Source organism: Aythya marila, assembly GCF_965140915.1.
Source record: "Aythya marila genome assembly, chromosome: 15".
NCBI lineage: Eukaryota > Metazoa > Chordata > Aves > Anseriformes > Anatidae > Aythya > Aythya marila.
The window spans coordinates 5,865,968-5,889,688 of NC_139056.1; the positions used below are offsets into that span (position 1 = coordinate 5,865,968).

The window sequence follows — 23,721 nt, forward strand, 5'->3', positions numbered from 1 at the left end:
GGAATAAGTGAATGTTTCTTTTCCTTAACACCCCATAGGGTGCCTGCTCCCAGTCCAGGTTTTCAGCTTCTCTTTGAGAGTCATGATAGAGATGATACAGTTATCTGAGGAGCAAAGCTTGAAAGTGACTTCCTGAGCCCAAATACAGATGGAACGTGGTGTGGTGTAACTCAGCAGCCCACATCAAATGTGAATCATTAATGGCCATAAAAGGAAGGAGATGCAAAAATGTGAGTCATTCCATCAGCAGCAACCAGCTGCCATCAATACCAATCCCAAATAACGCAGAGCCAATGGCTGTCTGCCAAGCTACTTGAATTAACATGCCCAGTTATACGAAAGAGTGTATCTCAAAGGTAAGACTTCGCTTCCTTTCCTTTTCCCTTCTCTATTTTTCTTCCTGTCACCTTCTCTGTCACCTTCCCCTTTTTCATCTTTTTGGCTTATGTTTTCGTACCTTCTTTCCTTTAGCACCATAATTTTCTGTACCTTCTTTCTATGTCAATACAATCCTGTTTTCCTCCTGCCATCTTCTCTCTGACAGCTGCTGAGTTTCCACCCCTCCCACCCCTCACTCTCCCCAAGGAGCTGTCTTCAACTGTGGGAGTAGAAACAGGGCAGCAGTGCCCTAATAGCATCATCTCAAAATCATATGCATTTGAGATCTGCCATGCCAGGCCAAACTGCAGAAGTTTACCAGCACATTGGCCTGTCTACAGCAGACTCCCCAAACCACACAGACCCTTCTTAGCCAGTAGTAATGCTGAATGCCCTGGCAGGCTTCCCTTGAGCACAGTCAGCTTGCAGCTACCTAGGTATGAGTTCATAAGCTGGAAGATTACTGCTACAAAGGGAAAAGGGGGATTTGGACAGAGGAGCCAGGTGAGAGCTAGTTAATATTATAGCCCTGTGAAATACTTTCTTTTCTGATTGTGTGGTCAGTCCTGGCTTGAATGAAGTCTTAATTTCATACCCCATTATATTCAACTCTTGAATAATAGAGGTAGATGATCTCTAATCAGATAAACATGCAGTTTAAAGACACTGGTAGGTCTTCACATGATGGTTCCTTGGATGAACAAGTCCCCTACAAGCAAAAATTTGCTGTGTTTTTCTTTTTTTTTCTTTATCCTTCAGTGCAATCTAAGCAGCCTACAGGACTCTAGCAGCTACTCCCATGAGGAGGATGAGGTGATGATAACACTCCTCTGTCACTTCATTTTAGGCAACAGTGCTTCACTAGAAACTCATTCCTAGCTCTGGACTTGGCCAGGTCACAGCACTGAATAATCCAGGGAGGCAGAATTTCCTGAAACAGGTGGGCTGGAGGGAGGTAACACTGTCAGCGAAGAAGAGCCATAAAACCTCATGATTCATTCCCTACCTTTGGAAGTTGAGACAAGCATCGCTGGAGGTCGAGGTTGCACCATGTCCTGGAGATGAACGTTTTCTTCATCTGCTTCTGCTCTAGTTGATGAAGGACTCTGAGACCTAAAGAAAAACAATAGATATTAAAAGCTGTTATGCAAGGTTCTGACTCTAACCCACTTTCTACAAGCCCAGGGACAAGGAAGCTTTACTGAAACCACCATTTCAACCCCTTGTCCCTGACTTGAACTGCATCAAGGTCTCTCTGATTGAACATCTCTCTCTATATTACTCCCTCTGAGGCTCTCTCTGTTCAATAAGTACCTCATACAAAGTAGCCAGCTTGGCAAGGAAACACGGGAATCAAGAAATATGTCAGGCTGCATTAGCAGCATTTTTCCCAGCCACAAATATATTACAGCTGCTATTCACTTTTGGTTCTTTAGCCAGAGCTTAAGCAATTTTAAAGTTTTCATGATACTCCTCTGCTGCTTCATGTTGGGCAACAAGAACTATCAAGTCTGGCAGAGATGCTCATGGCAGTGAAACCTCTAAACATTTCTGCATTCCCAAAAGGTCCAAATTATGGCATGGTGAGCATAAGGTGTGGTTCTGAAAGCCAGGGACTGACAACTCAAACGGCACTCTGTAAAATAGCTTGGCTAGGTCTGGGAAATGCAGGCTGTTCAGGCAAACCTGTCTGCCTCATCCCCTGCTACTGAGTTGGCTGGAATACATCCTGCTTGTCGCTCCCAGGAGACCAACGGAAGCCACCAGTATTTGCAAGTAAAATTTGAAAAACTGAATTCTGAGGTGCAGTTTGTATTCTGATCTCCCAATGGTCCGAATTACCAGCATTAAGAGAAAGACAAGCGCATTATTTAGAACATAGCACCACTCCGGACTGGCTAAGTTATGCCAGAGGAGCAGAATTCATCATCTTTGTAGGAGGAAAAGCATCCCAGAGGAAAACAAATAAATAAAATGAATGAAACTTTGCCAAATTGAGTTTTTCAAATCCTAAAACTAACAATGATGAGAGTCACTGTTCGTGGCCAAACAAAACTAACAATCCCCTCTGTGTGCATCGGATTGATTCTACACGGGTGCACCTTGCCTCTTGGCAGGAAGCACCAAGAGGACTGCAGAACAACTTACCCCAGGTTTGCTGCCATTGACAACAGTGTTCCACACTGCACTGAGCAACCAGGATCTCCAAAAAACCTATCCAGAGTTTGTAGGTGCAGGGCCCTATATAAGTTCTCTCCAGGGGTGTTTCACCACATCAGTACATATTTGATCCAGTAACATTAAAAGGAGATGCCCAGGGTCTGAAGAATCCAGCCTGTAAATGCTGTCACCCCACATGATTACACAGGGATGTGTGACAAATGACAGCCAGGAGAGGAGGTCTGAGTTTCATATTATCCTGGCTGGTGGAAATTCCTTGAAGCCCTAAGCCAAATCTTTTAATAAAGCACTGTAAAACAAATGCTTCAAGGCTGAGATCCTGTGCCTGGAACAACCAAAGGAGTGTCTTTCAAAAGCCAAAAGAATACCTGTGTCTCTTCTCTTCCCTCTGCAGGCCAGCCTACTCTGATCTGTCCTTGTAACAGTCTCAGGAAAGGATCCCTGAGCACAGCAGAGCCCTTCATTTACTGAGTGTGGCTCAGTGTGGACTGAGCGTGCTTCCTGGGTTCTTAGTTTTAAGTCTCTATCCATAAAGTAGCAAAATTGTCAGGAACGGAATGATTGTTAGGAAGTGCTTCATCAAAAAAAAAAAAAAAAAGCTGCAGAGAGGTTTGGGAACAGAGTATTAGGAAGGAGTGCTGAAAGAGTGTTCAGACTACTGATCTGACCTTCCCTCTGCCTCTCTGCAGCTGCAGACCGTGTGCTGCTCAGTGCTGACTTCACAGAGCTGAACAGAAGCTTTTCTCCTTTCCTCTCATCCCTTTCCCTGATGTACTTCTGCTCTGCTGAGTAAGGTCAAGAGCAGACTTTCTGGCAGCCTAGCATCAATGTTATGTTGTTGTCAACCAAGCAACTTTAAAAATAAAAAACATTAGATAGGTTTTGCCTATTTTGGACAGAAACGTGAGCCTTTGGAAGCTGTAGTCCCCCCTCCTTGTAGTACTACGTAGCAGAGCACAGGCGCTGTAGGTTGTATGATGGATTAGCAGCTACTTACTAGCCCATTTCCCTCTGCAGCTATGTCCAGCCCCATCTGAGAGCAAGATTCCAAACTCCTGAATCTGACTTGTTCCCAGCACTTTTTGGCACCCTATTGCTCTACCACCAGTTCCTAAATTGCATTTCTCACACTGATTGCTTGAGTTGAGTTTCTAAGCCACCCTTTGTTTTCACAGACCTCTGTCATAACTCTCTGAAGAACCTTTTTCATCTGAAGCTCCTTATCTCCAATCAGTTGATAAGGATGGGCAAAGCTATTCCTGGAGAACAAGCCCCTCAGAGGCACACAGCCTTGCAGCCTTCCCCCAGCACCAGGTACAGCTGAAAGAGATTTCAGATCAGGCTGATCAGCTGTGGCTGGCACAGCAAGGACCCAGGAGCAGGTGCTGCAAGTGTATGAATTACAGGTCTAGCTACCTGGGAACTCGTGATGGGAGGCAACTGCAAGAGTCCCACACCTAACACAACCAGAAGAGATGGTCCTGTGAGAGACTGAGGGTTTTTACAGACCGTAGTAACATATGTGAAAATTGAAAATGTACAGATTGCTCCTATCCATTACTCTGGTTCATTGAGACCTTTAGCAGAAGACTAATTGATAAGACAAAGCACAGTAGCTGTGTGCTTGTCTGCCACCCATGTCATGCTCTGCCTACCAGCACTACCATAGCTCAGAAGCATGCAGCCCAGTGCCATCACCTCACTCTGTTGCATCTGGAAGCTGGATCTAGGACACCACCATGCAGTGCTGCATGAGCAGCTCTCCCTCCGAACCAGAGGCACAGCTCCCTGTGCACGCGGCTGTCCAGCTGGGGCAGGTAGACGAGAGGCTCTGCTTGGCTCCTGCAGTAGATGGCATTGATGGAACTGCAGTCTGTCACGCCAGCCAGCTGTGGGTCGGATGGCCCCATGATATTCTGCAAGGTGCTACGTGCTTTAGGCCCTCTCACGCCCAAAGCCAGCACTGGTGGCACCATGCCCATCTCTGAAGCATAGGAAGAAGGCAGTTTTTCTGTGAAAGACAAAGAGACTTGTAACTAAAGCACAGAACAACCCTCACCAAGGTCATTCATTCTGCTCAAGTGCTCTTTTTAGCTCTGTCATAGTGGACTTAGGCAAAGTAACCTACTGGTTACCTGTCCTGTGAGTGTTATGCTTTTAACCAGCTGTGCGTTTTTACCCAGCAGTAATTCTGAGATTACTCAAGATAGCTTACCTGTTAAAGAAAAAAGGAGTGTGTTGGCTTCTTATTTGCTATGGAAAAGGGTGTGCATGGGGTTAAATACTATACAACTGATACACTAGAAGCCAGCGCTTCAACTTCTGGTGCTGTACGTTGTTTGTATTCATAAGGAAGGCTGGTGGGATTGAAGGGGAGACAGCAAGAATATGGGCCTGAAGAGAAGAATGTTTTCTGTAATTTTAATCAGAAATGGGAAAACTGGGAAGGGAATCACAGGCTGGATATCCATCTACATCTTTTCTAGATCATTGCTTCTGTATCAAATACCAATTTTGCATTATGTCGCCTAATGTGTCCAAATATTTGATTAGCCACCTTTATTTCCCCTCCAGGACTTGAACTGTGGCTTTCCTTATTTCCTGCAACAATTCTTCCCTACATCTCTGGCAAACCCTTCTCCACTTTCACTTCAGCACTATTGGGTCCAATAAGTAACCCCAGTAAAGAGCAAGTTTGCCTCCTCCACATTTCTTACTGTATAAGAGCAAAAAGACATGTCATTCTCTTCCCTGGAGTTTAAATGTATTCATTTATATCATTAGTTGCCTAAGAATCAGAAACCAGAACATAAGTCTCCAGAACAAGTAGACAATTGACTGAAAATAGTTAAAATAGTCATTTTAAAGTTTTCAAGCTAACGGTAAAAATCCAGTCTACAAACTCACGTAGTAGCCCTCAGCTCAAGTGATTTGTCCCTTCATACAAAATGTTCCTATTTAGATACAGGGTACAGAGCACTGAAGCAGATCTGCTGCCTGTCATCTCTTAATGACTGGTGATTTTATGGTTTTCTTACTCATTTCTGAAGTCCTTCTTCATTTCTGCAGCTATCAATATGAATACATTACATGCACAATGCTGAGACAACTGCAATCCCATTTCTAAGGCAGTCTGCTTGTATGGTTTTCAAATGTAAAAAGGGGCAGGGAAACTGCAGGATATTTCTCTATTTAAGCAGGTCTGCGCTCATCTTCTGTCAAAGCAAACGGAAGCCTGCTTCTCTCACTCTGTCTGCCCACAACTTTCCCCAAGAGAAACGGATTGCTTGTATTCACTACAGTGCCACATGCAAACCTTCCAGGAGAACTTTTGGATTAAAAGAAAGTACAAGCCACAAAACATTTCAGAGGCCATCTCTACACCTTGCAGCTTGTATAATTGCCCGTTGTTGTAGGGCTATACTGCATTATCTACTAATAACATTCCATAAAAGCTTTGAGACAGGCTTCATTATGTCTACTTCACAAATGGAAGACTTGAGTGGCATGGGCCAACACTTGGCCATTGGTTTTTAACGTTAAGGGCTTTGAGATTTGACATCAGGGACTCATACAATTGTTGTTTGCCTTATCTTTTTGGTATCTTACCTCAGACCACCAATTGGCAAATTGTGATGTTTTGGTGATGGCTTATCAGAAAACATAATTACAGGATGGATAGATCTGTAGTTTCCTTTCAACCATTCTCCTAAAGGTCAAGTAAAGACTGAAGTACCAGAGGTGATGGGATGGGGGAATTGAGGAAGAGAGGCTGGATTCTCTGCAGTACCTCCAGAAAAATCAGTAGTAACCAATTTGGTATGCCTAACTTACATGGGTCTAATCCTGCAGCTTACAGCACTGCAGTCTGCAAATGGTCTCTACAAAGGAACAATAAAAGTGGTTTGAGACACACATAAATAAAGGACTAAAAATTCAGCTTGGAGTAGTTGAATTCTAGCAACACTGGGAGTAGATAGAAACAGCCTAAGGTCTTTTATAATTGCCTTTGGAAAAGATATAGGGAACTGATGTGATGCTCTTGTAAATCCAATACCCCTTTCTCCATGTCCACAGCACCACATCATTCTTCAACTTAATAGAGTTAAAGACCTTCACCTGAGTATCATTACACAGTGGAATCACTGGAGGAAAACTAGACCTCACCTGAGCTAGAGAGCAGCACATCCTGCTGAGGATAGAGCAGGCGGAGTCCGCAGACATCCAGACCAGAGCTGAGTACCAGCTGCAACATGTGATGGGTAGCTAGGGAACTTCGGAGGAGAGTTTCAAACAGCAATACCATGGCAACCTGAACAGCGAGAGCACATTGGAGGAGTGAGCCAAAATGCTTCCAAGCCCACAGTGACCATACAGCTGTGTCTCTTCTACTCACCTTAAATTCCCATGCCCTACCTACAAGAGCTATAAAGAGGCTTTCTTTTCGTCTGTTTACATGCAGTTCAGCACAGCAGGCTTTTAGCTTCAAATTGAATCATAACGATGATAATTATGATTGAATAATAATTATGTACTACTACTGAAATAATTGTGCCTTTTGTCACAAAAACCTACTAGTAAAAGACTGCAAGTTCTCTGGGGCAGAGAATAAAGTGAATCATTCTTGTTTAACTCCGTGTACTACAGAAAGATGATCCAATAATAATAGGCCAACTGGTTATTTCCTTATACCTACAAAAAAGCCAAGATCAACACAAAAAATGATTCAAAAGGCAAGTACATCCCTGGTACTGTCCCAGATTTACCTTTTGAACTTTTCTTTACCAGATGACTGCAATTCAGCTCGTCCTGACACACAGGAAGACATACGCTGTTACATACTGAATGTCTATACCCAACAGGAAAGCAAACTACTTTGAGCTCTGCACTCTCCTATCAGAAGAAACTTATTGTTTTGAAACACAGATGCTTTACAAGAGAAAGTTGTGTGGTGCCTGACATGCTGAGGGCAATAAATTGTCTAGCTGAGGATCAGACAAGCATGGTTGTATTGGCCTCAAATTTGTGCATGGTTCTCCTGGGTGTAAAGACACAATGCTATCCCCAGCAGCAAGCTTTATGTCTGCAGTGAACGCCAAATGAATTCATCACTACTGGACACTTTAAATGAAATGCTACTCCCCCATAAACACACAACAAGGCTTATAACATCATAATAAATGAAGATATAAATTTACGCAAATCATAAAAAAGTAGTCTAATTAGGAATAAAAGCTTTATTTCTTTATGTTCGTCTAGCTCAAGCTCTCCTGATGCTAACCCAGTCATCACAGCAGCCAGTAAGGAAGCATTTTTCTGTAGCAGCTATAAGAGTCCCTGGGGTCTAGCTGCCTGGGCTCCAGGCCAACTTTGATAATGCAGCTGTCCAGCACTGACAAACCTCAGGAACTGCTGCCTCCCTTTTGCCTGGGAGCCAGCCACTTGGCTTTGGTCTCTGAGCTTTGTTGCAGGTATGCCTGCAGCCAGTCTCATATGTCAGTGATTCTGGCCGGTATCCTAATCTGCTGGCTTGACCCTGTCCCTATGGACTCTTGGCTGACCCTGGTTGCTGTTGCTGGACCTGTTCTGCTCTTCTCACTTGGTAACGTGTGAGTGCACCCTGCCAAGCGAGGTGGCTGGCCCTGCCTGCCTTACTGTTAGCTTCACCTCCCGGCTTGCCATTTCTTTCCAGAGCATCCTGCCCTTGCTGTGAGAGATTCTGTATGGGCTCCCCAGTAGGACTCCTGAGGCGAGTCAAGGAATTGTCACAAAGACATACGAGGCATTTCCTGACTGTGCCAGGTGCCCAATATCTTCAATAAATAACTGATTTTCTAGTATCTTCCAGGAGCAAGCCTGGTACAGCTAACCACTCTCAGCCACTGGCCAGACTTGCTGGTTGTTAGGACAACATAAAGATATCCGCATCTCCCTGATTCACTCCTAACAGGAAACTGAACTCGTCAGATCAAATGTGCCAGGTTGTGTTGTGCAAGAGCTAAGAAAGGTGAGTTACCCCGGGTAAAACATATCCTATCTGTATAGGGGTCCAGTATGCTTTGGTATGCACTCCTACACTGAGGTAAAGATGAGCTAATTCAAGTTACAGTGACCTCTTCTTCTGGGTTAAACAACATGGAAATACTTTCAACTTGTTCCTACAACACACTGTTACTGTAGGTCAGGTAAATAGTACCAGAGGCTTCAGAAAAACTTGGATTCCAGAGCACAAGTTTTATAAAAGTTGTGTTGCACGCTGGCTTGCAGTCACGGGGCTTTGGGTTAGCAGAATTTGTCTGTTGTTACTGATCTGCACCTGGTTGGTAGCAATTTCTCCAACCCATATATTTCATAGTTTAATCTTCTGTGGCTCAGAGCAATCGGTATATCAAGACCACTGCCACAAAATACTCAGCTTACTTATGTTTGAGTGAAAATACTTCAAGTTGAGTATTTGTACCAAACCTAAGCATTGAAATATTTCAGGTCACTTAATTATGATTATTATTATTATTTTTACCTCAGTGTCTGTGTTGCTGCAAGCCTCAATGTTGCTGCTATTAGGGAAGTATTTTTCATCAGTTTCAACTGTCTGCCAGTAAAATCCATTTGGCACTGCAAACACTTTCTCCACTGCCTGAAACACACAAATGATATTTCTTACCTGTATGTTATTTTGATCCCTCAAAATCAAGAGCTAGGAAAAAACATTATGGTTAATTTTATGGCTAAAGAACATATAAGGATGCATATTCACAGAATAGAGTTATTAGCCCAGTGTTGTTCCCCTATCATTTGCTTTCCTGCATCTGTACCACCAACTCCAGTGAAATTATATCCCATGAATATGACTTTGCAGCTGCTTCCTGAGGGACTGAACCCTCCTAGGATCCAACACAGTGGCCCTCCACACGGGGAGCAAACACTAACATGAACAGGAGTCACATACAAAAGGCGCTGCAGAATCAGGCTCAGCAGCTTGAGACCCTGTTTCTCCATGATCATACTGGGCATCCAGCAGAAAAGAGCTTTGTCAAGCGAATGCTCTAATTAACCAACCAAACAGAGGGCGGGGAAAGAATTGCATGAATTTTTTATGTGCCTGTAACTAAAATAGGACATTTCTCCTGTGTTCATGTCACCACAAGTGGCACGTATCTGTAAGTCTTACTGTGCCACATACTCCTGAATAGGCAAAAGACTCTGGCATTTAGGTCACAGCGTTACAGAAATGTAGCATTTCCCAATCTCAGCACGTTATTCTGTTTCTCATACATTTTCTGGGCAGTCAAACAAGCAACCTGTACAAGGGCAAGTTTAAGGATGTTGAAGGATGTGTCACTCATGAGAATCTGCTGTGACTTCATGCTTCGTAAGCAAGGCCGTAGTCCAGAAAGGAATGCAGCTTTTGAAAGACCCATTTGCCAAGTTCTTTTTTGGGAAAAAGCGTTACTTGTAGCTACACTGATCTTGAGCATCCCAGAAATATGGATGCATTTAGGCAGAGTGCACATCGGGCAGAAATCCCAAGACAAAAAAAAATGTCCGTTTTGAGACATAGGCTCAGAAGGTGAAACCTGAGTATTTTCACTATTTGTAAGGTCTCTACTTTGACTTTCAGCAGTCATGAGTCTGTTCCCATCTCATGTGGTTTTATTCATATCACAGAATAAAAAAAAAGAAAAAAAAAAAGAGGAGTTATATTTCAACTTGGTCCCATCAAGACTTATTATGAATGGAAAATGTATTAATTGCATGAAGAAGTGTCCATTTTAGAGTATGAGGTACATATAATGCTCTTTAAATGTGTAATCACAAAAGAGATTAGAGATTATTTTTCACTGCTTGGCAAAAGGTATGAACTTCATATCATTCTATAAATGAAAAACAACATCTACAAAGTGAATTTATTTCAATGATATTAAAATCCCTCTGACATCTGCCCTTTGTGTTTTCTCCTTCCTCTGTTTTCTGTGCTTCATAAGATATTTGCCTAAAAGCAGAACCAGAGATTTCACTTTTCACCTGGTTTCAGTCAGCACAACTACCCCAAACTGAGTGCTCTGACATCTCTCAAGGATTCACTCATTACGTTTTGCAATTCATCGTCCACTAGCCTCCACATGTGATATTAAACATGGTTGCTGTGGAAAACATTAGAGGAAAAAAAAACACACATTGATTTAAGGAAGCAGAAGCTCCTCTTTTTTCCAATGTTTGCTGCCAGCTCCTGTGAACAACACTGGCGTGGTGCAGTGAGCACGGAGGGATCAGACAAGCCTTACAAAACAGGAATGCAGCAAGCCCCCAGGCTTCCATTCATTCAAGCTGTTCCTTGAGCAAACCTCAAGTCTATGAGCTTCCAAGAAGGAAAAGAGGAGGTCCAAGGGTGGACAAACCAACTCCAGCCTGCATCGCCATGGGAACCTTCACTACAATCATCCAGACGCAGAGGACACAAGCTGGGAAGTCCAAGGTAAAAAGCTGACCTTTACAAAGTGCCGTGGTGTAAGCTGTGGATCAGCTGCCATCCGAGGCAGCTTGGCCGGGCTCCCTCCCCACCAGAGCAGGGATCTGGCCACACCTATTAGGGAATCAAAGCCCATGGGAAATTGTTTCTATGATCTGTCAGATTCTGTTTTCTAGCAGCCACCCTGCATGTGATTTCACAAAGTAGCAGAAAATTAAGCTTGAAAAGCCTTAGATCTCCCAGAAAATCCTTTTTCTCATGGGTAAGGAAATACACATAGCTGGCTGCAATACGACAGCCTGTTTTGTTCAGTCCAGCCAAAATGTTCAAGTGGAAAGTCCTGACACCACCTTCCCATGCAACGCACAGGAAGAAAGCAACGTTCCCATGCATTTAAGAGAACTGCATCAAGTTCAGTTGTTGTAATATTGAGATGAGCCCTATTTGACAGGCACTGTACAGTGATCCTCCCCAGGTAGCTGAGTGACCTCACTCTTATTGAAATAATTTTGGTGATTCTGACACTCTTTAGCTCGAAGCTACTCTCTTATATTTGGTGGATAACACTACTTGCAGTGTTCCACAGCGAGAGACAGGGTAGGCATGAGAATTGTATTGGTTTCACCTCAGGGCTGGTTCTTCTCTTATGCCTCTAGCAATATTACAGTAGCTGTAAAGCTTCTGTGCAAACACAGCAGTTCAGAAAGTCTCTCCCAGGCTAGCTGATACATCATCTCTGAACGCTGACCTGTCCCTCCCTCCCTGAGCACTGTGCAGAATGGTAAAGAGGCAGGCCAGCCTTCAATACCTACCCAAAAATGCCTCTTCTGAAAGGCTCTGCAGAGCAGTCCAATAATCTTCTATCTCATGGTGAAGGCGTTACAGTGGTGAGGAGAGGTACCCTGTACTCATTGGCAGCTATAGCAGCCCCAGGATACTTTGACTTATGCTGTGACAGGCTCCAAAACCCCAGATCATTTAACCATGACCATTTCCACAACCATCTCCCCCCACCTTCTCACAAAATCGTTTTTTTTACAGCCCTTACATCTTCTTCATACACACTGCTGCTATCAGAGCAGGAAGGGAGGGGCATGCCTGTAACTTCCCATTTGTAGGTACTCTATATTTTTATCAAAAAATATCTTTTTTTTTTTTTTAAATGAGGAGACAAATTCTGATTTCTGTTATCTTAAAAACAGTGGAAAAGAACGATTTACACCACAGCTAGGATTGGACACACATCATTTTTCAAACAGCATTAAAAAGAAACCCAGAGCCACTGCTTTGTTTCAGACAGCATTACTGAGATGAAGCCAGACAGTTATGGGAAGGAAATTCACAGCAGAACAAAAACATGTTGTAAAATACTGAGCAGAAACACGAATAAGCACATTTTAGAGAAGACTGGAGCTGTGTGCAGCAAAAACATGAGTCTAACTGTCATGCAGAAATATGACCAAATCCAGTACCTCTTCTCACTTACAGCATATTCTGTTCTCATTTCCGACAACAAAGGAATAGCTTTTGCTGTCAGATGATCTAAGAGAGTCTTTTAAGTTGCAACAAGTCTTCTAGACTGCTTCCCAGCCACAGCAGGAAAACAGGAAGAATTTTTTTTATGTACTCCACAATCTCATCCCCTTGCACTCAAAGTGCTTTCTAACGCAAAGACTTGCTCAGCCATTATCACTAAGACAGCACCTAAATCCCTAGGAGATAGATGGTGCATCCCCTCCTACCTCCAAAGACAGCCCATGAATCCGATACGTATATAACATTTCAACTCTACTGACCACGTCAGCAGCAGCAGAGGAAGCACTATTCTCATTCCAGCAAAGGCTTTGACATTAACATACAGGCAAAGCTCATGGCTAATGGGATACGCTCAATCATGCCGCTGAGTTAGAGTGCATTATCCCCAAACTTTCTCCTCTCTTAGCTGTCATAAACTCCAATGCATTAGTGCAGTGTTCCTTGTGGAATACAGATTAACACAAACTTGAGTTTGTTTTCTTCACACCTTTTCTCCATTCTGCATACTTCCTTCAGGTGACTGCAGATTTAGTGCAGGAAACATGCAAGCACAGTAGGAAGATCCCAGGTAGGGGAAAGTCTGGGGAGAGAGCGGGCTAATTCAGGACTTTGTCACTAAAAACGTGCAGTTCTGATGACTGTATTTCAGGCAGTTTGAAGATGCCTCTCCTTCCACTTGCACCCCTTTTGTATAAGCAAAGAGATGTCCTAAAACACAGGAGAATGGATGAGAGTAATTTCCACCCATTCTGCCAATCATGCACAGCACTAATGGCAAAGCACATTAGCTTGATAGGTCTTTCAAACTGCTTGCTTCTGCAATAGTTAGCGATGGTCCCAATTTAAATATGTGCTACCAAACTTTGGGAAAAATGAACTATAATGGCCTACTCTTCCCTATGTGAAGTCTTCACCTCCATACAAACTTAGGCAAACACCACTTCTCCTTTAAGAAGGCTTGGGTTTTCTAGTTACAACTCCCAGTGACAACCTGAATTCCTGAGCCTCACTAAAATCAACAGCATGACAAAAAATCAACAGGACTCAGCTACAGCCAGGCTGTCACCACCTCCCCTCTGTCGCATGAAGATGGCTGAGATACAGCCATGCAGCTCCTCTGCTACGGAGTCATTGCTATAAACGCAGAGAGGAGGCCCCAGGACAAATGTCTCACCCACAGGTGACTCATCTCCACGCGGACTCATCAGTCCAATGACGTGTGATATGTACGTAAGTGCTCTCCCCAAAGCTGGAGATACGGCTATCAGGCTGCCTAGCAGATGCAGGGTGCCAGACACATGGGCCCTTAGCATCAACTCAGGGAAAGATGAGACACAAGCAAGATTTGGAAAGCAAAGGACAGGATGAAGAGATCTTCTGGATTAGAACTTCAGCCGGGACTTAAACATGAGCTGTTGGGTTTAGGGGCCAGCGTGTGCCATGCTGCAAGTCTCAGCATCCTGCTGGCTCTCCCGTTTGGGCACGCAGATGTGGAGGTGCTGTTCTGGGAGCTGGACCTCCTCTCCCCACACGTGTTGGTCCAGCACTCCAGCACCCAGTTTAGCAGCTCAATGACCAAGTCCTTCAAGCTTGATCATTGGGCCTGAAGAGTGACAGGTGAAAAGCTGATGTGGAATTAAGTTGCAGTTCTCTGAGCAAACCTCTTTAGAAGTGGAATTAAAAAGCTGTAGTAAAAGACAGTGGAAGATGCTGAAGCCACTCAGCATGGGTAAAGCCATGATACTCATCAGTGAGACATCAAAGCATTCAAACTCTACAGCTCAGCACGAGCTTGACAAGAAGACACTAAATTACAGATTCACAACTGTACATGCCCTGTGGGCTGTTTGTAGGGAGGGAAGCATTAGGAAATGGAAATGTTAAGGATTACTTCCACCTGTAACATGCCTTTTTTTCCCCCATCCACTTCTCTAGAAGGCTCTGGTCCTGTTAGGAAATTTTAGTTTGGAAAGAGCTTCCTCATTTCTAGTCAGAAGTGAAGAATCCAAAAAGCTTCACTGCACGATCTGGCTCATTCCACTGGGACACCTCAGTTTGTCAGATGGCTTTTTCCTACTCTTGTTTTGAATGTTGCAAAAACGTTGTTTCTGCTGCTTTTCCTGGGAGATTTTTCAATGTCTCTGAAGTTTCACATCAAGCAGCTTCCCTCTCGCCATGCTATTTGGAGAACAGGTGCATGCCAGGCAGGGTTTTAACCTACGTGCCTAAATTAGAAGGGTCACCCTGTGCATGCTGTCACTGGAAATGCTTCTCACTCCCGCTTCAAAGACTACGTACAGAGTTCAGGCACTCACATGTCCCCATTAGGTGCCTTAAAGTGCACAAAGTAACAAGCAAAGAATCCATGCCCACTTTTCCATAGCATGAAACAGTGATTTCTAATTTCCTCAGCCATGCATTGCTCTTGTTCTACCTGGCTATTTCAGTCTTTGGAAAAAAAAAAAAAAAAAGTTTGCAACTTTCAAGCTTGAATGCCTGTACACGTAAAGCTCTTCTGGTAACGTAGTTGCCACCAACTCGCCAGCAGGAAAATCCCAAAAGTTTGCATTTGTGCTACAGAAATACCACATTAAAGAACTGCTGTACTTTCTGCAAGTCCCCTCCCACACATCAAACTTCCTGTTGGTTCAGCCTCCACTGAGCTCTTTTTGCAGCATTGAGTTGCAACATCAAGGCAAGTTTGGTGCCCTGGATCCAGTTCTGGAATTCTCATCCTTGCTTAGCCAAAACTGAATAAAAAAAAAATGGAGCTTTGCTTAAGTGAAAAGCAAAGAGGGAGCTTTGTGTAGACCTGCCTTCAATTAGTACTGCTGTCTCAAAAATAAATAAATAAACCCTAACACCTGTGCTGGAAGCCAGGAGGGAAACTAAAGAATAAAGAAGGAGCAAGTAGGGAACTGAGCACCAGGAGGTGCAACAAAAGCAATTCTTTGGAGTTAAAAAAAAAAAAAAAAAAATCATCTTCACTTCCATTTAGGGATGGAGGTTCCTTTCCCTGAAACCTTGCTGACATGATCACTCACCCAGTCCTGCTGTACCCTGACTCCTCTTATCATGGAAGGTATCCGTACAGGCTGGGAATTCAACAAGATGCTCTGGGAAGCATGCAAAAAGATGTCAAGTGATAGCTGGTGGGGCTGTACCGTTTGGGCAAGGGTCCCAGGGTACAGAGCACTGGAGAAAGTGCAATACAAAAGCAGTGTGCCTTAATGAAACAAATTAGCAGAGGCAGAAAGCAACAGTGCTGGCTACAGGTTTCCCGTGTCCCTAGGGTTAATGCTTGCATCCTAAAGCTTAACAGCAGAGAGTACTTCCATGTTAAAATGAAGTTCTCTTTTTGCTGACAAGGAACACTGTAGTTAATGACTTCTACGGGGACTGTGCCACTCCTAACCTAACCTGCGGTTTTAATGACTGCTCTGTGAGTTTACTCTTCATGCCTAAAGTGAGTTACTGGAGGTTAATAGGCAGCATGCATAGTATTAATAAGAAAGCCTCAAAGAAAGATTACAAGAGAAAAGCAATCTGTTTGGGGTTCAGAACAGACTGAAAAAACGCTAGAACAATTGACTGAAAACAAGACCTTGGCTTAACCTTTAAGCACTTTGTTGAGTGTATTACAGAAACTGCTATCAATTGCTTGTAAAGCCGTACACAGAGCTTGGCAGCACACAAGCAGATGGCAGTTTTACCTGATGTTCCTCCTCCCTCCACTCCTACCCATTTGTTTCATCCACCCATCAGGACTTGAGTTTCAGACTAAGCTACCTGGAGCAAGAACTGTATGCCTTATGTATTCACTGTATGCCTTTCCAAGGGATAGCAGCAGGTCCTTTGGTCAGCTCAGGTTTGCATACACCACTCCAAAATCAAGTAAATAAAAAGCAAGCACGGATCACAGGCCCTGTGCAAAGTTTTCACGCCAATGAAGCTAAAAAATGTGACACTGAATTTTCCGTGTAGAATTTATACTGGTTGTATTTTAATGACACTTGGGAACATTCTCAGTTGGTATCACTTTGTAAAGCTTCAGGCAGACAACAGGGTTAGCTGCTGCCTGCTGAGACGCTGGCTCATTGCGCCTTGCTTAGAGAAGTCAGCCTTTCTGTTTAACTGCAAGACACATCTATTAAAAAGCCACGATACATCGTGGTCTCAGTGTAATTCAGGCCTGGGAACCCGGGTGGCACAGAGCATTTGAACTTAGGAAGAGAATGTGGCCTTTAAATCGACTTTCATTTTTCTATGGCATCAAGGCAAAGACCTACCCCCAGAAAGTGCCTGCTATCTCGCTGTTCAACTTCTAATGATTTATAATCCCCCTAATAGGGGATTTGCATAAAAGCCCTGACTGTTTTAAATGATGCCTTACTTTATGCCTTACAAGTATACAGCAAATTTATCTTTTACAAGTATGTCAGCCTGCTTTATTGCACTTGCCTGTACTTGAAAGCTACAGTGACTGCAAATCAACAATATTAAGCCTCCTTTTCCTTCAGAGAAGCGGGATAAACCTTGAGGCAAATTGCTGAGTGCACTGCTAAGCCCCTAAGCTTTCATGGCATTGATTCTCACATTGTAATAGTAATCCCCAAATCTGGTTGGGATTGCAGCAAAGTTCTCATGCTACACTATTTTCAGAACTAAACTTTGTCATGAACCAGAATTGCAGCCTTCACAATTCCCTGGAATTGTATCTCAATTTTTTTTGATGATTTAGAAATACTGGGAAAAAAACATGATCAATTAAAGGCTGGTGATGTCATGGGAAAGGAATAAGTGGAACATTCCCTCAAAAGGTATGGAAATCAGGTAGCATTCAGTGCTTCTTTGAAAAGCTGGGATAAATATTTACAGTAAAGTGGGAGAGGCAGTTATGTGCTTAGAGGCCTAAAAGCAATGTTTGATGCCCACAGGGAATAAACTCCCTGAGTAAGCCCAAGGTGTATGAATTCTTGTAACATTACATTCACTTGAATATCTGTTATGGAACACTTGCTAAACTGACAGAAGTGAAGAAGTTAATTATCATTCTATTTCCAGACAGCATGAGGTGAGTGTTCCTACAGACTTCTCTAAGAAAGCAAGTTTAATCACTTGATTTTAAGTGGTGCTATGTCCTTGTAATCTCATGCACTTCAGTGGAAAATCAACACTGCTTTGAAGAATTTATTTTCAAACAGAATTTAAATGCTTAGCTAAACCAAACGAAAATACCTGTAACACAGGAAGAACAACAACTTCTACTGGACATAATGAGAAAAAAAAATCAGAAGCCCAAGCATTTCTGTACAGTACCTGAGGATCAGGACTAACAGTAGTGATGCAACTCAGCAGGACAGAGGGAATTTCAGGAGCAAGTGGATATAGCTGGTTTTGGAAGCAATTGACCAGTTCTGGACTCCACCAGATAACATCTGGAAGCCACGTACAGGATAGAAATTCAGTAATCCTCTGGTAAAAAATGGATATTCCTTGGAGATCTTCTTCAGTCTGCAAAAAGTCAACAATTAAAATGCATTGGTGATAGGCACTGCAGCTCGTTGTTCTGTGTTGCACTGTGTACCTGTAACAACTCTTTCTGCCTGCAACAATCCCAACCTCATGCTTCACGCATCTGCCATACAACTGCACTTCAGTGTCTCCAAACCAAAATCTTAATTTAACACCTCTCAGCCTCCCAAACCATCACAACCTGCATCCCTGCAACAACCAGAGCTTCTAAACTTGTCCCCTTACCCACAGAAAGCACACTCCTCCCACGATCCTGCTGTCACTCTGCAAAATCTCCACTTCCATGACCAAAGACAGAACTGAAGGTCCTGATACCGTCTGGGTTTGTGACACCAGAGAGGGGACTTGAGAGCAGATGTTGTCTGCAACAGCCAGTTATGCCCACCAGCTGACTGTGTGATGTGCTCACACCACGGCCTGGGGAGACGCTTCCATGTGGACTTGCCTCAAAAAACCCTTTGGTAAAGGGGCTGAGAAGATTAGCAGCATTGCTCTTCCACCACAGTCCTCGATACGCTTGGACAGCTGAGCTATAAAACCCCATCGTGGATGATAACTGGAGAGTTAACAGCAATCTTCGACTGGTAGCCAGACACTGGTATAAAATAACTGGCTCATGACATCTGACAGCCCACAGATACTGCTCCAAAGCACATTACATACATACATCCCTCTTGAAAAGGGAGACAAAACAGGCTGATACAATGAAACATACATTTGCAAAGGGTTTCATAGCGATAAAAATTAAAATATTTATTAATTTCATGATTTTAAAAAGATTGATACTAACCTTAATATCGATACATTAATTTTGAACACTGTACTGCTAAATTACATTTTCCATCATTTAACCTCCCCTCTAAGCCCTTTGTTCTTTCAAGTTTGTTCTTAATTAGTCAGATTTTCAGAGAACAAATTGGTGACCTCAATGAAACCCAATCAGAAATGAACAGAATTAGCAATTATGCAAAGCGTCTTCTCCATATCCTCTATTACGGCACCTAGAAATTAGAACTCGAGCAGTAAAGGACTGAAAAAAAAAAAAAGCCCCAAATCGAATGACAGAGATCGTGAGCTCTTTTGAACCACCACGGAATTGTTAAGTGATCGAAGCATACAGAGAAGAACCATGCTGCTCTGCGTGGTGCTAGTGTGCCTAATTGGGAATGCTGAGTAGATTCTTAGAAAGCATGCTCTGTACAAATCTAATTCCCATCAGACATGCCTGTAAATGCAGCTTGTCGATCTGCATGCAGAAATTACAAGAGGTGTAAAAGCATTTGTTCTAACAACTCAAGAAACCAAAACCATGAAGGAATATTCAAATCTTTCCCACTTTTCTCAATTGTTTGGAAGGAGCACTGAAATAAAACGAGCAAAACTAAACCCCCCAAAAGGGATTAAAACATTGCAGAAGCATTTGATAGAGAAACAGATGTCATCATAATTGAATACATCGAAAGTTAATCTGTTTAGGACAGGAGCTTTTCCTTGAGAAACCGTTATTATATTTGTAACCGTATGAAAGACATAGATGGCAGTGAAGAAGCTGGTAAATAAAAAATTGGTGGCTTACAGCTCTGTAATGTAGCTCATCTCCAGTAACTAGTAACTGGAGAAAAACACCACAACAAGCAAAGAAACACCCCAAACCAACCAGCAGCACACTATAGCTACGTGAAAGCAGCAGGCTGTCTTGTTCCAGTTGCTGGTGATGAGCTGTGCCCCAGCATCATTGGAGCTGTGACGCTAGGGCAGGCACCAAGCCACACAATCAAATACATCAAAGCCAATGAGACTGATGAACACGCTCAGGGTGTTCAGTCGCACCAGGGGTGGGAATTATCAGTGAGGCAAGCTGGAGAAGGTGAAATCTTGCTCTCTTGATACAGATAGGTCCTCAGATTCTAGCAATCCAATATCTGCTGTAAAAATCATATTCATGTTATGATCTGAACAAAATCCATGGACAACTGTCATTTTGCTGCTATCACAAGATACAAGTACAGACACACAGATGGGCATTTCCGTCCTAGCATCAAATAAGCAAAAATCTACCTAGTAAGCTGTGTAGTCTGTACATCTCCATCTTTGGCACTGAAAATGGACCCTGGACCCTCCACTTTAAAAGCATTAAATATCAGTTGTAAGATGCAGTTGGTTAAAATTTATACTACTTGGTATGCCTCTCTACACAATACAAAAAAAAAGGTAAGGAAAATTTTCCTACATTTTTATAGTCATTCTTGGAGTCAGTAGCTGCAGTAATAATGCCTGGGAACACTGATTTTTCCTGGATTTTCATATTTTGAAGGAAGCCCAGGTAACTGGTTCTTATTGCGCCAACAGGAGACAAACAGAACAAGAATCAGTAAATGCCACAACGGAATAATTTGATTATCTGATTCAACCATTGAAGTATCGTACATTAACTCTACAGTACGAGACTGAAGACTTAAGTGTGAAAAGTAAAGTCTACCACATCTCTCTCCAACAATAGCTGAAGCTGTTCATGGGGAAGAGTGGGGAGGCAGGGCTAATCTCCCCATTAGGACTAGTTGTTTTCCTCACCTCTGCTGTGGGCTGACGTTTCTGAAAGACTTTTGTTGTTCCTATCAGCTTAAATCTCCGTTGGGGAAAGAGCAGCAGCTTTACAAATGCCTCAAGAAAGCAAAACTGACAAAAGTCATTGTTATCAAACTGACACACGGTAGAGCCTCCAATAAGAGGAAACTTCAGTTATACGGAGTCTTGCTTTGAGCAATACCATCCAAATGCCTTGCCTGTTCACTTCCATGCACGCTAGCTGGACTCAACAGCAACATTAGTGGCTGGAAATGGGGCAGTAAACAAGCATTTACAATTTATATGCGGACTGGAAACTCCACAAGGCTCGTTCTGACAACCTGTGATAGAATCCTTCCCGGCTCCAAGCAAACCTTCAGAGCAGCCTGGGCTTGCAGCTTCACGAGTTCATTCAATTATTTGACACCAGATACATATTTTGAGCATACTCAGTGCTCATCAGTTCTGATGCTCTGGTCAGCTCCTCATCTGAGATCAGCAGAGAGTGATAAGGCAACTGGACAGGAGACAGGTTAGTCCCTGTTCCTGTTTTCTTTGTTTCACAGAAAACATCTGGAATTGAGTCACCTGAGACAGAAATCAACACTAAGCCCTTGTCCAGCCTAGCAGGCTGCTTAGCCTCATTAGCTCTGCTGCTTCTGCCAACAGATGCCCAAACACTAGCTGAAAGGTGTTTTTTTTTTTTTTTTTTTTTTTTTTGAGTAGTGTTTTAATCATAACATTTTTGCCAGCATCAATCATTTACGTGTGCAAGCACTGGAGCCGCAGCTGTCATACTCCAGGCTTTATGACACATCATGGGAAATTCAATCTTTACTGCTGAGAGACAGGCAGCTGCGAGCAAGGAATGCTCATTGCAGCTAAACAAGGGAAGCTGAAGCAAGTTGTCCCCCCACAAGAAGGACATGGACCTATTAGAACGAGTCCAGAGGAAGGTTTATATGGATTATCAAGGGGCTGGAGCACCTCTGCTACGAAGCCAGGCTGAGGGAGCTGGGGTTGTTCAGCCTGAAGATGAGAAGGCTCCAGGGAGACCTCACAGCAGCCTTCCAGGGCCTATAGGGGGCTTCAGGAAACCTGGGGAGGGACTCTTTGTCAGGGGGTATAGGGATAGGACAAGGGGGAATGGCTTTAAAATAGAAGAGGGTAGGTTTAGACCAGATATAAGGAAGAAATTCTTCCTTACAGAATTTCTGGAAATCCTTGGAAGTGTTCAGGGCCAGGCTGGATGGGGCTTTGGGCAGCCAGGTATCCCTACCAGGGAAGAGTAGCAAGGCCACAGTGGGTCTCAGCTCTAACAAGCTGTCTCCACAAAGGAAAACAAAATAGTCGATACTCTGAGCATCTTGATGCAATCTCTTTCAAATTAGCTCTGTTAAAAGACAGCAACTCTGGGCCCCACTTTGTTCCATTTCACAGCTCTGCTGTTTTCAGGACACGAGCTCACATCATGCCTTACAATACACTGTGCCACCTACACATGCTAGATTTTCAGCTTCTGTGCTAGACCTTTCAGCTTGGTGTTTTGGTGCACAGCACAGACTCTGTAGTCTAGCAGAGTTGAGGGAACAGAGTCTCGGGTCCTATCTTTGGGTCCTGACTCCTGGGAACCAAATAGCAAGACAACATTCCCTCTCATAGGCCACACTCTTCACACAGTTAAAATATAACAGGACAAAACATAATACACACAAACATATGTCTCCTCAGTCAAGTCCCTGCACTGTGGGGTTACAGCCACCAAAAATATATTAACAGCTAATGAGCAGCAGAGACAAAAGACTTCGCCATATAGAGCTGGTTCCTCATCTGCACATAATCTAAATTCAGCATAACTGAGGACAGCTTGAGTTGGCAATTAGCTGTAAGCAGTCTTTCAGTTCACACAGTACTGGGCTGTTCCCCCATTCTAATTTAGAGCAGCACTTATGCTTTTCTGTCCTGGCTCACTGAAATTTGAGCTTGAATTGGCATATTCAAGCCTGGTCTCTAGTGAAAAATAGCGGTAACTGCCTGTGGCAGTTCTGTATGACTAGCAAGTGTAAAGGCTGCTACTTACTTTAATCTTCTGGATCTTGGTGCTGTTTTGGGCTGGAGATTCATCTGGTGGCATTATACAAGCATAAAGGGCCAATCCATCCTCTTGCCAGGCCTGCTGTAGCCCTACCACCTCAAACGGAGCTTTGGGTCCACCTTTAATTTTCACAGGAGGCACCTGTAAATCCATTTGAACATAATTTCATTTTTACATGGTTGTATTTAGAGACTGAAGGTAACCCCTTATCTTGCTCTGTTGCTTTTGAGTAGTCACATAATATACAATAACCCAGGGAGCACTCTCACTTGATTAGTGGATTAGCTATGGTTTAGCCACTAGAAAAATCAATAAAGACCAAATTAAATAGGAATAACATGTAGGTTTTGATAAGTCATAGGATTTATTTTCTCAGTGAGGACTCTCGTGACTTGCAAGCTCTGACTTCCACCAGTTTCACTAAGTGAAAGCGAGAACCTACATTTGTTCTTTAGTCTAGCAAGAAATGAGAACCGAGTCCCTGTCAACACTGCCCATTCGTGGCACTGCATGCTGCCTTTGTCAATGATAATGAAATCAGTCCGATCTTGGTTCAAAAAACAGTGCTCAGTGATTATGCCGTTCTGAGGAGCTATTGCAGGCATCTTTAATAAGACTTCATCTTCCCTATTAGGGATCTCTAAAAGGCAGAACCCCATCAATCTCTGTTCAGTGAATCCACCTTGTAGTTAGACTTGAGGTGATTTCTTTCTGACAGATTTTTTTATGTGTGGGAGGCATTCTATCTGCCAATATACACATCTGATCCAAAACAAGGAGGATAAAAAGGGACTTGTGCCAACCTCAAGATGAACACTGGGCATCTTTTATTGTGAGCATCAGTTTTGTTCCAGAGACAGGATTCCAGGAGTAGAGACCACTTATTGGCTCACAAGGCTGCCCCAAATGAGGCTGAAACAGGATGCGTTTCAGCAATGAAATACATGAGAAACCTTACTGT

At 43.2% G+C, this 23,721-nt stretch overlaps 1 protein-coding gene across 1 annotated transcript in view; it reads right to left on the minus strand.

The window, feature by feature from the left end:
- Positions 1–23,721, minus strand: part of DNAAF8 (dynein axonemal assembly factor 8) — a gene marked incomplete at its 5' end in the record, with an annotated part of 102,615 nt that overhangs the window by 47,758 nt on the left and 31,136 nt on the right. The window contains 6 exons of the mRNA XM_082772108.1: positions 1,385–1,491; positions 4,258–4,570; positions 6,727–6,871; positions 9,080–9,196; positions 17,885–18,079; positions 22,746–22,901. Of these exons, the coding sequence (XP_082628234.1) occupies positions 1,385–1,491; positions 4,258–4,570; positions 6,727–6,871; positions 9,080–9,196; positions 17,885–18,079; positions 22,746–22,901 (1,033 nt within the window). The remainder of the gene's footprint in view (positions 1–1,384; positions 1,492–4,257; positions 4,571–6,726; positions 6,872–9,079; positions 9,197–17,884; positions 18,080–22,745; positions 22,902–23,721) is intronic.